General features: G+C 36.1%; 1 protein-coding gene across 6 annotated transcripts in view; it reads left to right on the top strand.

Annotated features, from left to right (window-relative positions):
* HMCN1 (hemicentin 1) overlaps positions 1-16,672 on the top strand; it is a 489,269-nt gene that overhangs the window by 184,998 nt on the left and 287,599 nt on the right. For all 6 annotated transcript variants that reach the window (XM_074322402.2, XM_088801634.1, XM_088801635.1 and 3 more), the window contains one exon: positions 941-1,011. In XM_074322402.2, the coding sequence (XP_074178503.2) occupies positions 941-1,011 (71 nt within the window). The remainder of the gene's footprint in view (positions 1-940; positions 1,012-16,672) is intronic.

A 16,672-nucleotide genomic window follows, 5' to 3' on the forward strand; every position in this document is an offset into this window, starting at 1 on the left:
CTCAGATGAATTTTAGTACTATTATTTAAATATATGGATGTTGCTTGGAGAAAATAGGTTATACCTATAAAGGTCACTTTGCGCTTGTCTATTTTAAAGGCTGATTATTTTTAAAGAAAATGATCTTTGTGGATTAAAATATTTACTATAGATGTGCTATATCCTACCAAAAAAAATATTACTAACATAACCCGCACTGTTATCTGGGCTCCTGGTTTTCCAGCAAATGCCATGGTCCCTACCTGTTCCCACTTGAAGCAGTGGTTTGCGCAGTACATCAGGGCAGTTCTGAGGGTGCCAGTGACCCCAAAGGTAATCATGGTGGTGAAAGCCAGCTCAGGAGAGTAGTGATAATGATGGACATTGACTCCAGCCATGGGGAAGGAAGAATGACGGACTGTTTCCTGTACTTTCACTGTCCTCATGTCTGTGCTGCTGCAAGTTCTTAGAAACCCTGTGGGTTAGGCCGTGAAGGTCACTGGTTGTTTTTTTGTTTAGTTAATTAAACTGTTTTATTATGAATGAATTTGGACTGATGGAAAAGTTGCTGACACATTTACAATTTAAAGTCGAGAAAACAGAATCGTAGGACCAATACGTGATTTATTTACAATCCAACAACAAAGTCTGTGTTCAGTAAATATTTACTGACTGGTGAGAATAAAAAGGGACTGACACGGGGGTCTCCTGATTGTTTGTCTTATGACAGTTTTGACTACTCCTTAGTATTTTTCAAGGCTAAAATCCACTCTTTTAGGTATTCATAATTTACAGCAAATTGTAAAGTATTCTTTGGTAGAGTCTGTTGTTTTGCAGACGATTTCTTGTTAATAAATAACGATGTAGTTTACAGTGAAAAAATATTTGTAAACATGATGCATTAAAGCCTTGAATGCTTTTGATTACTATTTATTTACCTGTGTCATTTTTATCTTCACAGAAATTGGCCCAGTGACAATTACCACAGATCCCAAGAAATTTCAGTATGAACTCCGAGAACTATATGTTCAGGTGAGTGCTTGCTTTCTATTTTATTTCTTTTAGGGGAAAGGAAAATCATGAACTTTTGGCTGATTTTCTTTATTCTTATATCTGAAAGAAGTAATCACTGATTTTTTTTTCACCCAGCACCACTTGTTTTTCTCACTTGAGTCCTCAGTGAATTGGACCACGGATATGGGAGTGGGACAGATTGGGTTCAAAATATCACCTTCATTTATGCATTGTCAATGGCTGCTTTCATGCAACAATGGCCAAATTGAGTAGTTGTGACATAACGCTTGGTCCACATAGTCTAAGATATTTACTATATGACTCTTGACAGAAAAAGTTACTGACCCCTGCTCTAGATGAGTCCCTTCCCTGAGAATCATAAGGAATAGTTAATTCTTCCCCCATAACAGTAATGGTATAATTAAGGTAATTTTGGTATTCTATGCTGTAAGTCTATCATATACAATTTTTGGCTGTTAAGAATAATTTGGTTATTAGGGAAGAATGACATTGGTTTAAATGTTATTCTGAAAGCAGGACTTGGAGATAAGGTTGATATGTACTTTCTCAGGGCTGCTTTGAAATCATTATTCCCAAACCCATTCATTAAAAATCACGCTACTGTCCTCGTTGGATGGTGTGTGCTGCCGTCGTCTGCAGACCTTCTGACCCCTGCCCATCATTCATCTAAGCTATTGGCACCTGAATCGTTGGCTACCTTTCCCCTTCAGGGCTGTCATCATTCTGGGGCTTCAACTCTTCTGGGAATGACCTGTCAGCACCTTATCTCTTCAGCCCCTTGACCTGCTAGTCATGTTTAATGACCTTTTCTTTGCTTCAGTCTTCTATTCCCACACATACCCCCGGACCTTATCATCTCCCCAGTCTATTTGCATCTTAATATCCAGCCACAGCCACCTGTCCACCCACCTTGTTGGTTCCTTACACGACAACGGCCTCTTCACCCTCATCAAGACTCCAGTCCATGGGTCCCTAACCCGTCTCCCCGGCCATCAGATTTCTCCTTTTATCACGTTCCCTTAATCTAATTCAGAGTTCTGTTATTTCAGAAACACTCCTTTTTCTTTCTTGTCCATTGCTTTTCTGTTCAAAAGGCAAAACCTCATTCCTGAATGACCCCAGTTATGTGCATTATTCACGTCTGTCCACCCCTGGCCAAGGGGTATTAAAGTCTCACAACATGGCAGGTTAATTCCACTGAAAATACACAACCACCTGTCTCCACTGGACCCGTAATACTCCCATGATCCAACTGTGTTTCTTTGGTCAACGAAATCTCCCATTCCTCTCAATGCCAATTATAAGTCTCGTCTACTCTTCTTAAGCCTCCATCCATTCACCCACTTATCTCTGGCTATTTCAGCAAATGATTTACTCTGAAAAGTGACCTCACTTACTGTTTCCCACAGGCACATGCAATGGAAGTCCTCTGCTTCTTCATACCTAGCATATAACCCACCTACCTATGCCCAGTACCCTTCCTGTTCCCATTCTTTATTTAACTGCAACCCCTTGGCTTTCACAGGATCTTCCTATCAAAGTGTTTCTTTCAGCTGCTTGAGGCTTCCCATTTACTTTTGACTATGTTCAAGTATTTCCAAAAAACAAATCCTTACAAACGAAACCATAAATCAATCAATCAATAAATAAACAAACAACAAATCTCTGTTTTTCTCAAACTCTCTCACAGACAACAACTTTTGTCTTTCTCAGTTCCTTCAATGCCAAGCAAGTGGTCTGTATTTCCTGCCACCATTCCCTCCCACCCCCTCTCCCGCCTTCATTACTCCGTCCACTCCATTAAAGTAGCTCTCACTGGTGACACATGACCTTGATTTTGCCAAAGGCAGTGGAAACATTTCCCTCGTCAACATACCGCGTGGATGTCTAGATAGTCTTTGATAATGCTGACCTCTCCCTCTTTCTTGAGACCTTCTCTTCCCGTAACTGCTCTCATTTTTCTTTCCCCTTTTCCTCAGCTTCTAGGCAACTCATTTCCTGCTGCTTGGACATTAAATATTGAGGTTCCTGAAGGTTTGGGAACTGGCCCCATTTTTTTTCTTATCTTATATTCTCTCTTTAGGCAAAACCATCCATACCCAGATAAACATGTTTCTAACCTAGACCACTGCTTTGAGAAGCAGACCCTTATGTCAGTCTCTTGGATGTCCCAGTCCCTCTAAAATGAACTCACAGATGTTCCCTTGCCACTGCCCCAAACTTGGCCCTAAATGCTTGCTCTTTGTTTTCTCTTTGTTATCCTTGTTAATGATGGTTACAATATTTAGTTATGCTACCAAACATCTGAGTCCTTTTTAAGACATCCCTCTCCCCCACCCCATATCAAGTCTTGGTTTTTAGCTTTTTAAATTTTTTATATCAATTGAATGCTCTCCATTTCTACTGGCACCACCCGAGTCCCAATTACTATAGCTTTAGCTTAAATTGATGCAAAGAACTTCTAGGTGATTTTCCTGCATTTACTCTTGCTTTTGTTTCCCAGCCTTTCTCTACCCTGCAGACAAAATTATCTCCAAGTACACCTCTGAACAATTTTTCTCCAATACCCTCTCCACGCATCTTCTGCCATCACCTCATCAAATTCTTCCCACGGTTCTGAGTGGCCTGAGACCTAGCTCCCTTGGGCTCTATGGGTCTTGCATAGAGCAGCCCCCATATCTGTATCCTCACCAGTCTCCCCATAGAGCTTTTGCATGTGCTCTTCTCCTGGCATAGGAATTTCCTGTCCATCATCCCGCCCTCAATTCCACGCTCCCCTCACCTAGTTTAGAATTCTATATTCCAAGTCTCATTTAGAATATCAGTTCCTCAGAGAATCCTGCCTTATCCTCCAAGCTTGGTCACATTTCCTTACCTCTCTTAATCACAAGTAGTTGGAAGGACCATGTCTGACTGATTTAGCTCGAATTTTACCCTGGTAAAATTCCTGCCATATGGAACATGCTCACTTATTTATGAATAAAAGAAAGAAGGAACGAATATACCACTATGTACAAATTAACAGAATCCAAATGAGACTTGGAGGTTTAATACCTTGGTTTCACTGTTAGGTGAATGACCTGATTTAGAATTGTATGTGGTATGAGCATAATTGGGGCATATAGTGGAAACTCAGAGTTTGGTATTCCAAATATATATTCAGTCATGATTCTTTTATTGTACATGTCTCATGTACAATATTATATACTAAATTGAATTATATACTAAATTGAATTATATTTTATAAGTATCCAAATAGATTTTATATGGGCATCCCTTGGCTATTTTCCCCTTTTACTAAATTTCTTCTGATAATCATCTCTACTAATAATCTTTCATTTCTTTTCTCTTAGACGATGTTTTCTTTTTCAGTCACTATCTTGATACTTATTTACAATTTACTTTTCCGTCTCTCAGTATAGCACATTCTTTGCCACTTTGGATGTCCAGAGTCTCTGAAAAAATCTTTACATAAAAATGTCCTCTACATGAATCACAGGAATTAGAAATTTTATTGCCCTGGTTGTTTAAATTGTTGTATTCCCCTATTGTACGGTGAAATCTTGAGGCAAGAGTCCTGTAGCTCTCATTGAGTATCTCATCCACCTGTGGGATGGATTAGTGTCTGCAGTAGCATGGATTTAGATAGCTGTTGAATAAATGACTGTCATATGAGGATGCCTTTACTTGATGGTACAAAAGACACCTTAAAAACCTAAACATTTGTTTTCATTATAGAGAGATTCAGAAGCGCCAAGTATGGAGACTTCTAGCTGATAGACTATTAGGAAGGGATTTACTGTATTTATTTTTTTTTCCTCTGCAAGAGTACAGCTGGGCTCCATTCTTGGATATCTGGCTAGAATGAAAATACCTGTATTCTCAATGAGACCTGGCACTGACACTTCCTGATTTCCTGCCGCTCCCTTTCTTTTGTTCTGAACAATTTTCAGGGAGTGACCTTATTCTCCTTGCTTCATTTATCTCCAGAGTGAAGGGCTGTGACTCCTGACTCATACTCAGTTGATTCCCTTCCCCAGAGCGCCACCCCCCTAGTTTCTGAAATTGAACCTGATACAGACACTCTGCAGCTCATAGTAACTCTGTTCAAGAAAATAATCTTACTTTCTGTCTCCCGTGGAATGAGAGGCAGTGTCCATTTCTCTGGAGCTTTCCTGTGAACTGGCTGCATCTTATAGATGCATTTTTGCATTGTCTTGGGAGCCAAGAGAATGCTTAATTAGAACAACCAGCCAGGAAAGAAACCAATATTTACTTTTTCCCTTCATTCAACATTGGGCACTGTTAGAGGCATTGAGGAAATGTTTTTACTTTCACAGTTCCTGGTGAATTGTTCTTTTTAAAATGAATGGCAAAAAATTTTGTTAATTAAGTGTCACCTATGAAAAGCCTCGAGGTTGCATCATCACTTCTATTCTAAACGTATTTTATTTTCTCTTCAGTATTTGCTTAGAGAATATTTTATTATTTCATAAACCAGTCTGAGAAACTAAACTTCACAAATTACATAAAACTTTAGTGTGCAGCACTAAAGTCTGTGCTGTGTGTGATTTCCAGACCCTTTTTCTGTTCCCCTTCTACCGTTTTTAATAATTCCCCCCAAATCACTGACATCAGGAGCAAAAAGAATTGCTGTCCTGTTACAAATAACTTGGACTTTTTAGAAAGGAAACCATTAAAAATATTCCTTTCACATTTGTAATAGTTTTGAAAACCAGAAAAGTAAATTCAGTTTCAAGTAAATTAAATAATCACCCATTAACATTTCACTAGTCTCAGCTATTTTTCTTATACAGACATGGGATTAATTTGAGGAAAAGAAATTTTAAAATTTCCAAGAAAAACAGCAAAAAAAAATCACTAAGTTTAAATCATTAAATTTGTAACTTTAATTTCATTTTGCTTTATCCTCTTTCTTCTGGCATCCAGATAAGTAACTTGAAAAGCAACTGAGCTTTCTCTCTGGGGAAAAGAAGGAAAGAAAAATGACAGCAAATGGTATTCAAATCACACAGAGCTTTGGGAATTAATATCCTTTTAAATATGCAGTGCAAAGTCCTACTTCGGGTTATGGTCTTTGTAAGAAACTATAAAGCTTGTCGATTTTTAGAAAATGGTATTGGTAGTGATATGCTTTCAAGCCTTTTATCTAAATGTTTTAAAGAACAAAAAGCATATTTGTCAAACATTTGAAACTTAAACAAAGATATTTCTACAATAGTGGAATTATAAGTCTTTTATATAAATAATTGATCCCCAAAACTGAAAATGTTTCACACATAATTTAGTTTACCTTTGTGAAATCTCTTAATAAAACTCACCTAAAAAAGCGGAATAAGAGTAAAAAATATGTAGAACAGTATTGTCACATAGCAATAGGTCAGTGTTATGAAGAAGATAAAGGTCAAGTCTAATTATTGTGTTTCTTAAACAGAAACAGAAGAATAAATATACAAACTGTAGCAGGCTGAGGTTAAGGGGGAAATGTTTTGCTGTGATATAAGAACAGTAGACGTTAGAATTAATTACCAAAGGAGGATATGAAAAACCATGGCCAGTTAGATAAAGACTCGTGAAAAGATGAGGACAAGATAATACTGATTTTAGAAGAACAGTTTCTGATACCAGTATTGGTATACACTTTATCTAATTCCTAGTATTCTAAATCATGCCGCTGTGCAAAAGTGTGCTTTTTATTTCTGGATTTATAGAGAAGTCTTCTGTATGAATTGCAAAAAATCAAACTGATATATCACCAAAAAAAGTTTGACTAGAAAGTTTGACAGAGAGGAAAAAAATTTGACTAGAAAAAGAAAAGGGAAGGCATTATACATTAGCATAGATACATATGTAATATAGATCTATAAAAGATGAGATTTTCATTTTTGGTGTTGGACATGGTTCAACTTAAGAAAGCAGTTTTTATTTCCATTGAGGTTTTCTTAATATGCATTTGACTTACAAATGCATATATATATAGAGACACACACACACATATGTATGTATGGTGCCAAAAAAATGTATACACATTTTAAGAAAGGAAAACTGTATTAAAATTGTAATACTCGATATATACCGATAACAAAAGATGAATATAAGTCATGTTTGACTTCTGCAATTACAAGAGGTGTTCAGAGTGGTTACCATCAGCGTCCAGACACTTCTGATTATGGCAAACTACTGCTTGAGCAACATTGACCAAAGTGTCCACTTGTATACATTTTTTTGGCACCCCCAGTATGTATGTATGTGTGTGTGTGTGTGTGTGTGTGTGTGTGTGTGTGTGTGTGTATATATATATATATATACACACACACACACATATATATACATATATATATATATATATATATATATATATATATATATACACACACACATACATATATGTATACTTTTAGTGTGTATATTCTTTTACATGTATTGGACTCTATCTCACTTTCTTCCCTAAATTAAGTACACGCATTTCCCCCTCTAAAAGTGTGTGTGTGTGTGTGTGTTTGTGTGTGTGTATACTAAAAGTATATATATACCAAGAGTGTATATATATACACTCTTAGTATATATATACACTTAGTATATATATACACTCTTAGTATATATATACACTTAGTATATATATACACTCTTAGTATATATATACACTTAGTATATATATACACTCTTAGTATATATATATATACACTTTTAGTATACACACACACACACACCCCCTTTTAGAGGTGGAAATGCGTGTATTTAATTTAGGGAAGAAAGTGAGATAGAGTCCAATACATGTAACTCATAATACATGTAAAAAACTTCAGGAACAGTAGAACCAGTGTGTGGCCTAAAGTAAGGGCTCGGTAAATGTCAGCTATTATACTACTATTCCTACTCCTACCTCTAGTTCTCAAAGTGCTTTTCTTTAGGGAAATAAACACCAAACAATTATACCATAAATGAGCAACAGGTATGGAACATGTACCTTGTTATTTCCCTAAAACAAGTACTTCGAGTACTAGAGGTAGGAGTAGGAATATTTTGCGAATATTTTTCAGTCATTCTCTCAATTTAAACCCACACAAATATTAATATTGCTATTTACAAATGTAGACACTCAAGCTTTGAGACATTGGGTCTCAAGGGGGCCTGCTTGACTCTTTTCTGGCCATCCATCCTGGTACCCTTTGCAGAAGCAAGTAGCTGGTTGATTTTTTTGTGATCTTTTGTGTGCACTTCAAAGGACAGAGAGTATAGAAAAGGTATTACGGTTGCTGAATTGCTCTTTCAATGGGGTGGGTGTGGATTATGATGGCAAATTTCTTGATTTTCTTTTCAAAGTGTGTATGCATGGGAATATTCTTAAGGTAAATACATGAGTCATTGCAGAGTACATATTGCAGTTACATGTGACAAAATAACATTTAACAAGGGGAACCCACAGACCTCTAATGCCTGGATTCACTCCATACATGCTACTTAACCAACCAAGGGCTTGCTCTATTCTCCACAATAAGTATGATATCCAATTTTGTCAGATTTTCGGTGATGGAAAGGATGGAGGTCAAAATGTTTTCCGTGGGGGAATGTCCCTTGATTCTAAAGCCAGGACCCATAGAGTAAACTGTAAATCTCACTTTCAACAAAATGGATGTGAAGGAAATTGAGCAGTTTTTTTCTCAGTCCAAATTGATCAGCAGCGGTGCTCACGAAGCTGTCTTTTTTATTCTTAGGCCTTGCAAAAGTCTCAAGAAGAATTGTGGAGTCTTGGTGTTGGTACTGACTGTGTATTATTTGCCCAGTTACCCCAGCAGATGTTTGAATTCCTTTGAGAAACCTATCAGTACCTCAGGCGTGAACTAATACCAGATAGAGATTTGATAGCACTGGCCTTCGTCTCCAGATGACACGTGGGGGTCTTCTCTGGAGCGATGTCTGGGAACCTCTGTTGATGTTTGGGGCTCTCTGGGCTTTGGCAGGCATCTCACATTATTGAATACTGGCGCAGTCAATGGCCAAGCCCCTCAGGTTTCCTCATATAACCTTTAAACCAGGTCCCCCTCCTTCTATATTCATGTTGGTTTTTTAAAATCCTCATTTATCTACTCTGTCTCTATATATGTAGTCTCCTCCTCTGAGGTGCCCTAGATCTTCACTCACCAATTCTGTTTAATGACTACTAGCTCTAAAAAAAAAAAAAAAAAAAAAAAAAGCCTCATAACATTTGTCTATCTCAAACTTTTCTATAGTAATACTTATAAATTATAATGATTTTATTACTAAAAGAATGCATTGTATTGATAATTTTTTATTAACATCTAAAACAACGTAAGCAGTATAAATATATTTTTATCACATTAAATAAAAAGAATCACAACATTACAGTCTCCTTTGACTACTCTAACAAAGGTAATAATACCAAATGTGCTGGAACGCACGTCAAGTTCAAATGTGAGTGTTGGAAGATAAAGGAGGAGAAAGTTTAGTGGGCAGGTTGAATAGTACAGGGGAAAGACAGGAAAGGATCATAGCAGAGGGAAGATGGGGAGAAGGAAAACCCGTCCAGCGGAATTACAAGCAGGTGGATGCCCACTCCTTGAATAAGCGAATGCTGACTGGCTTTCAGGGCCTCCTTACCCTCTGCCTCTCTCTCCTTCTGGCTCATTCTTCCTGAGGAAATAGGGAGCCATCTGGGAGACTAAGAATCCATCCCAGCCAGGGACGAAAGCAATGTCTTAATTTGATGGGAAAAGATAAGGTCACAATTCAAAGGTACAAAATCCTTGCAGGAGAGAGGAAGGAACTCTCTAAGAAGAAGGGAAGAATTACTGAGGGGGAGTGAGAAATACAAGATATCATTTTGAGTTTTCCTATGTTGACCTACAGTTAACCCTGCATCCTTCCACAAGTCTTCTGATCATTAGAAGCTACATGGCAGTGTTTTTAGTTAATCTTTTAAAATTTATTTTTCAATTACCATTGACATACAATATTGTATTAGTCTCAGGGCAGTGTTTTTCTTAGACGTGGTTGCCTCCTGCCATTTCCTTCAGCAAAGGATCAGGGTGCATTATAATTCCTGTGAATTCTGAAGCTTTCTTCAAACTAGTGAAGGACAGCATAGTGGACTGCCTGGGATATAACATCTTCTTTCATTTTGATTATGGAGAGTTGAAGTTTGGACTCCGGAATACTCTGATTATCTCTTCAGTATATCCCTGCCATATTTTCTACAAGTGATGAAACCCAGCACAGGTCACCGACTGTAGAATTCTCCATTCGTTCTGATTGATTTTATACTTGCTTGGACCGAACTTTAAATTAGAGTCAATGTAACTTAATGTTTTCCACATGTATATTCTGTTTTCTTGGTCATCGAGGTCTACAGTTGTATTTTAAAAACAAGAACTGGGGGTTGTAAACTTTTGTTCCGCTTGCAATGGAGTTTCATTCTTAAATTTTATAGGTAAAGGGCAAATTATGCAAATAAGACATTGCAAGCAATGGGTGTTCCATGTGAAAGGAATACAACCTGACTTTGAAACTAGGCTTGGTAAATTGTATTCATGTTAGAATTAGGGTAAGCATTGTAATGCCAATAAGAATTCTTTTGACACAGGCATGACTCTACCAAAAGAGTTTCACTGTTTTGATTGCTTAGAGTTAGGCATACCTGGAAAACAACTGGTATAAATGGTAGTTCAGTGAAAAGTGATGATGAGAATGGAAGAATTGAAATGGATTGACTGGAAGAGAAATAATAAGACGTAGACAGGGACTTGCTCTCAGATTAGCCTTCCTGGTTCCCTTGTCCCTAGTTTGATGAACATTTCCCCATTAGGTTTGGACAGGGACCTCATTAACTCCTCTTGGGGTTTAAAGGTTCAGTTTATTCCAACGCCACTGTCACACTTGTATTTAGAAAAGACAGCATGCTAATCTGTTTTATTACTCTCTTGACTGATAAGATTTCTACTCATTCTTATTTAATCTTTCCAGGAATTTATTTTTTGAACAGAATTATCACTGTAACGCTGAGGTTACAGTGTTTTTCTTTTCTCTTTAATTCCAGGAGCACTATTTACTGTGAAAGTTTACATGCTTCTGATTTTTCAATGCACATTTTTTTTTTTTTTCTATCTGAAGTGTCTTTCGCAGCTTAGTAAATTGTAGCCATCAATTATAAAGATGAAATGAAAATCAAAATCCTGAGCAAGAATGTGTTTACTGATACAAATTAGTTGTATTTCAGACGTTCAAATTAAAACACAAAGTGAACAAAGTCAGGCCCTCCTTATATACTTTTAGGGAATTTTTCAATTCAGTGCATTATGTCTTCATCTCCTGCACACCTTCTATTTTCATGTATGTGTGCAGATTTATGTGGGTTTGGGGGAATAAACTTACACAGCCATGTTGTTTTCTTTTGTTAAATATTCAACCTGTCTTCATTCCAGAGGAAAGAGGGAGAGGGGGAGGAAAGATAGATGAGAGATGGGGGGAGTTATGTAAGAATATATATATATATATATATATATATATATATATATATACTCAAGAATACACACACAAAAACAAAAAATGCATACACATTTTAAGAAAGGAAAAAACTGTATTAAATTGTAATACTCAATATATACTGATTACAAAAGATGAATACAAGTCACGTTTGAGTTCTGCAATTACAAGAGGTGCTCAAAGTGGTTACCATCAGTGTCCAGACACTTCTGATTACGGCAAACTACTACTTGAGCATAGATAACATCTCTTAAAATGTGTATACATTTTTTTGGCATCCCCAGTGTGTGTGTATGTGTATGTGTGTGTGTCTGTGTGTGTGTGTGTGTCTGTGTGTGTGTGTGTGTGTGTGTGTGTGTCTGTGTGTGTGTGTATGTATAGTGTTTGGTTAAAGAGCAACTTTTTGAACTTGTACTTTTAGGGGACTTACCTCTGGAATCATATGACTTGAAATGAGATGGGCTAGGCTTGAGTAAAATTCATGCTGAATATAGCAAGTGTGCCTCGACTGTGTCAAGATTGCTTTGCACAATCTCATTCACCCATTAACTCACTGTTCATTCATTTATCCATTCATTCATCAAACAACAAATAGAAGGGTTACTAAATTCCTCAAGGAACAAAGATCTAGTGGGGGGAAACAGATAAGTTATAATGTAACTCAGCAAATGCTACAATAGAAGAAGGAACAATATTCTGTTGGCATCCAAAACAATAAGACTTTCTTCCTCTGCTTTTACAGTGTCTCTGACAAGCTAAATTTATAATTTATAAACAAATGTAAACTTTGTTTATAATCTTTGCATGTATCTATTTAAACAAAGTCAATAATTTATAGATTTTTGGAGTAGACTGTAGCTTGGTTCCTAACCTTTCGTAAATTAAAGTAACATGAATTTTGTTTCTAATAACTTCTGCCAGGAAACAAAGTTCATGCAAGACTTTTAGATCACAGCAGCAACCTTACACCTAACAGTCTAGAAGGAAACCTATATAACTAAAGCAAATGTATCATTCTAAAGCCCTGCTGTCCAACAGAAATATAAGTGACCCACATATGTAATTAAAAAAAACTGGTGAACACACAATGTGACATATAGATGACGTATTACAGAATTGTACACTTGGAACCATATAACTTTATTAACCATTGTCACCCCAATAAACTTTAATTAAAAAAACAGTTGAAATTAATTTTAATAATCTATTTAACCCACTATATCCAAAATACTTTAATTTCAATGTCATCAATATAAAAAATTAGTACTTCTTTAGTTTTTAAATTTCAATTATTTAAAATAAAATAAAAATTCAATTCCTCAGTTTCATTACCCATACATCAAGCACTCAATAAGTCACACGAAGCTAGTTAGTGACTACTGTATAAGACAGTACATATCTAAGGTTTTCCTTTTATAGATAATTTTCATGGTTATTTACAAATTTAAATGATTAGAACATCAAACTCAAGTATCAGATAGGGAGCTCTTATAAGAATATAATAATATATGTTAAATTCTTTTAGAAAAAGAAACTTTTCTTTTCAGGAACCTCCATCCACAATGAGATGGGCAAATAGTTTCACTATGATATGAATTACTAGTTAACATTTATTCTTCGATCACCACTAACTACTATACGCAGAAAGGTAATTATTTAAGGATAATGTGCTATTTGGGGAAGAGAAGAGTTTTATTCTTGAGAACGACTTATAATTAATATGGAATCAATGTGATTACAATATAATCTGTGTATGCAAATGTGAAATTTAAGGCAGAATAATCATTTTTATTGTAAAGAATACACTGATTTCCACAGCAGGAAAAAATTAACTAAACTACACAAATCACTCCCAAGGGATGTATAAAAGCACATCCGTAATAGGTTTCTAACATACGTGGGTCAAAATGTTTCCTTTTGATTCTCCAATGTTATGGCTACTTTGAGACTTTATGTTGGTTTCTCCTTTGAAGTTAGAGAGTTGTTTTGGAGAGTAAGATATAAAAAAGAACAAGAAATAAAAGGAATGCTTTTCATTTGCAATTATAGTTGTGAAATTTTCTATGGAGTTATAGCTATGTCTGCTTAACACACTCTTTCCTTTGGGTATTGACTAATATTAAGCATCATGTTTATGAGGTTCAGTGTTTCACAGAGGTGTTTTTTCAGGAGAATAAGGTGGTTCCAATACTTAAAGTGAATATTGTATTAACTATACTGCTTTTATTAATGTGTAGTTTTATTTATTTATTTTATTGTTTTTTAATATGTGGTTTTAAACTGCTCTATTCAAACATATAGTGTAAAAAAATAATAATCAAAGGCTTAGAGGTCCCATTTCAACACATTTTTTTTTCAGGGTTTTAGGTTTTAGTATTCAAGTTTTAGGATGAGCCTGAATTTATGGAGGGATCACAATGGGATGAATTCGTTTGGAGTCACTTCCAAGGATGCTAGTGGTCTCTAGAGTTGACTTGTGGGTAATGTTTTGGGATCAAATAAGGCACCCATCCCTAGATCTTCTTAGAGTGCACTTGAACACAAGTCAGTTGGCTCAGAGACTGTCCTTCACTCAGTAACTGGACAAGGTTTATCACTCTCGCCATTCGTAGCATGGATCTGAAACTCAAGTTTCAGACAGGAAGATTTCTTAGCTATTGTCATTTTTCCCCACAGACAATAGATTTCTTCTAGCCTCTTGATAGTAGATGACAATTAGCAAAAGGCAATTGATTTCTCCTCAGAGTTATACCACCAGGGAGCTGTATTGTGTACTTGGCCATTTAAGAAATGCTTGTGGAGTGGATAAATTATATTGTGATTCACACTCAGGTACATAATTCAACCACAGTTGGGGAGTGTTTTGGTGTTGTTTGTTTGTTTGTTTAAGCTTCTGAAAATACAATAGGAGTCTAAATTTTTTTGAGTTGAGAATTCCGGAAGATTCATAAGAGATACGCCAAATTGGCTGAAAGAAAAAAGTATTCCTATCCAAATATAAAGTTACTAATGTGCTCAGTAGCTATTTCCCACTTTCCTAGCACACAAATGCTCATTCAAGGGTATTTATTGCACATGATAATCCCTCCAAATAACTATTATGCAAAGGAAAATATGTCATTAAAGAGTAAAGCATATTAGAGCACATCTGAAAAGAAAGGAAGTACATCTGACTGGAAGAAAAGACAAAGTTTTAAAGAGGGGAAGGCACATTATCTCAACCTTGGAAGGAAAAGAGTTCATTTTGACAAACATTTACTCAGTGATTACTGTATGCCAGCAAATGCAATGAACTGAGGACTAAAGGACTACGCAAAGCCCAGTTCCTGCTATCAAAGAGTTTATAGAAAATGGGAGAATTTAGACATGCATATACTAGTGAAGAGTGTTTGATGGTGGAGATGGAACAGTAGAAAGATCCCTTGAATGAAAGTTCTAAAGACCTTGAAGTGTGAAGCAAAGGAGCCAATTCAAACAACAGGAATTGGTCTCAGCTTAAAGGAAGCAGCCTGTGAAGGGGAGGAGGAGACGGAAAGCTAGGAAGATACTTTGATTCAACACAAGTAGTTAGTGAAAGATTTTAAGGAGGAACATGATATAGACAGCTCTTTACATAAAGTGTGGTGGTAGGAAGAATAAATAGAAGATTAGCTAGGAGGCTATACTTGTAATAAATTTAATGATATGAAGAGTGAATTATAGGACATAAAGAAGGAAGGAGGGGACAGATTCGTGAGGGAAGTAGAAGGAATATGGTTTGACCACTGATTAACTAAAGGAAGAGGGAGGAATCGAAGATAACTCAGGGTTTGAACTTGACTCTGTAGGCAGATAGTACCATTAAAAAAATATGGAAGACGTGGTTGGGAGAAAATATAATGAGTTTTATCTTACATGTATTGAATTGTAGAGAGCCATAAAACATCCAGGAGTAGATGTTTAACAAGCAGTTAAAAGTAGAAGATTGGAATGTGGGAAATAAGTACAGTCTGAGGATACAAGGGTACAGATTTTTGAGAGCAGTATTATCTGTTACACTAAACGCCATGAAAATGCACATGAGTAATAGAGGATGAGCGATAAGCCCTGCAAAAATAGAAGGGACTGCTAACTCAGTAAAATTTCTGGGATTCTATAGCTGATATCATCTCAAAAGTGAAGATGAAGTTACTGCAGCGTCCAGCTCCCTACTATTAAGAAAGTGACATAATATTTAATGGGTGTCCCAATTTTAGAAGCATTTAATAACAGTTGCTCTCTTCCAACTCACTTAAGAAATGGTACTCAATGGCTAGAAGTTTTGAGTGGGATCCAGTGCAAGAAAATATTCTTCAGTTTGTCCAGGCCACAGTATAAACAATCCTAATACTTCGTTCTTTTGACTCTGATTAGATCTATGATGCTCAAGACATCTGTATCAGAATCGGAGGCTGTTTAGAGTCTGGGGAAAAATCCCCAATAAGAGAATCAAGCAGAATCCCAAGATTTTAAAGATAAAACCTTATCCCTTTCATGGAATAATTGTTTTCCTTTTGAGAAAGAGATCTTACATATTGGATTCTGGTAGACTGTGGACTCACAAGGGCCTCTGTGATCTCAAGCTGCCTTGCTTTTTATTTGATTGTCTTTTCTAGACTATGAGCTCCTTGAGAACAAGATACTTTAGCTTATGCATTTTTGTATGCTTATCCTAGCAAGGACAGTTATTAATTGCTCAAAACAGATTGGTTGAAAGTCCATTCCTTTGGCCCTGCAGTTATTGACATTTATGCTAAGGAAATTATCAGATATGATATATATATAATATTTGTATTTATATATTTACAATGGAGAAGTTGTAAAAGCATTAATGTTCAACAGTAGAGAAACAGTTGACTAAATTATGGGATGTAGGCATTATAGACTATTATGAACTAAATATTATCACTAAAACCTGTGATTTTGAAGAACATTGATGACATGGAACCATAAGCAAGGTATAATCCTAAATTTCAAATATAATACATAAAACTGTAAATACTACATGCTTACAATTTCATCTATAAATCCATCTTTTTTATTATTAGTTTCATATGTACAAAACTACGTAGTGATAGGACATTTACACACCTCACAAAGTGATAACCCCAACAAGTCT

The sequence above is a fragment of the Rhinolophus sinicus genome, chromosome 11 (assembly GCF_057876585.1).
Source record: "Rhinolophus sinicus isolate RSI-liver-muscle chromosome 11, RSI-T2T, whole genome shotgun sequence".
Classification (NCBI taxonomy): Eukaryota; Metazoa; Chordata; class Mammalia; order Chiroptera; family Rhinolophidae; genus Rhinolophus; species Rhinolophus sinicus.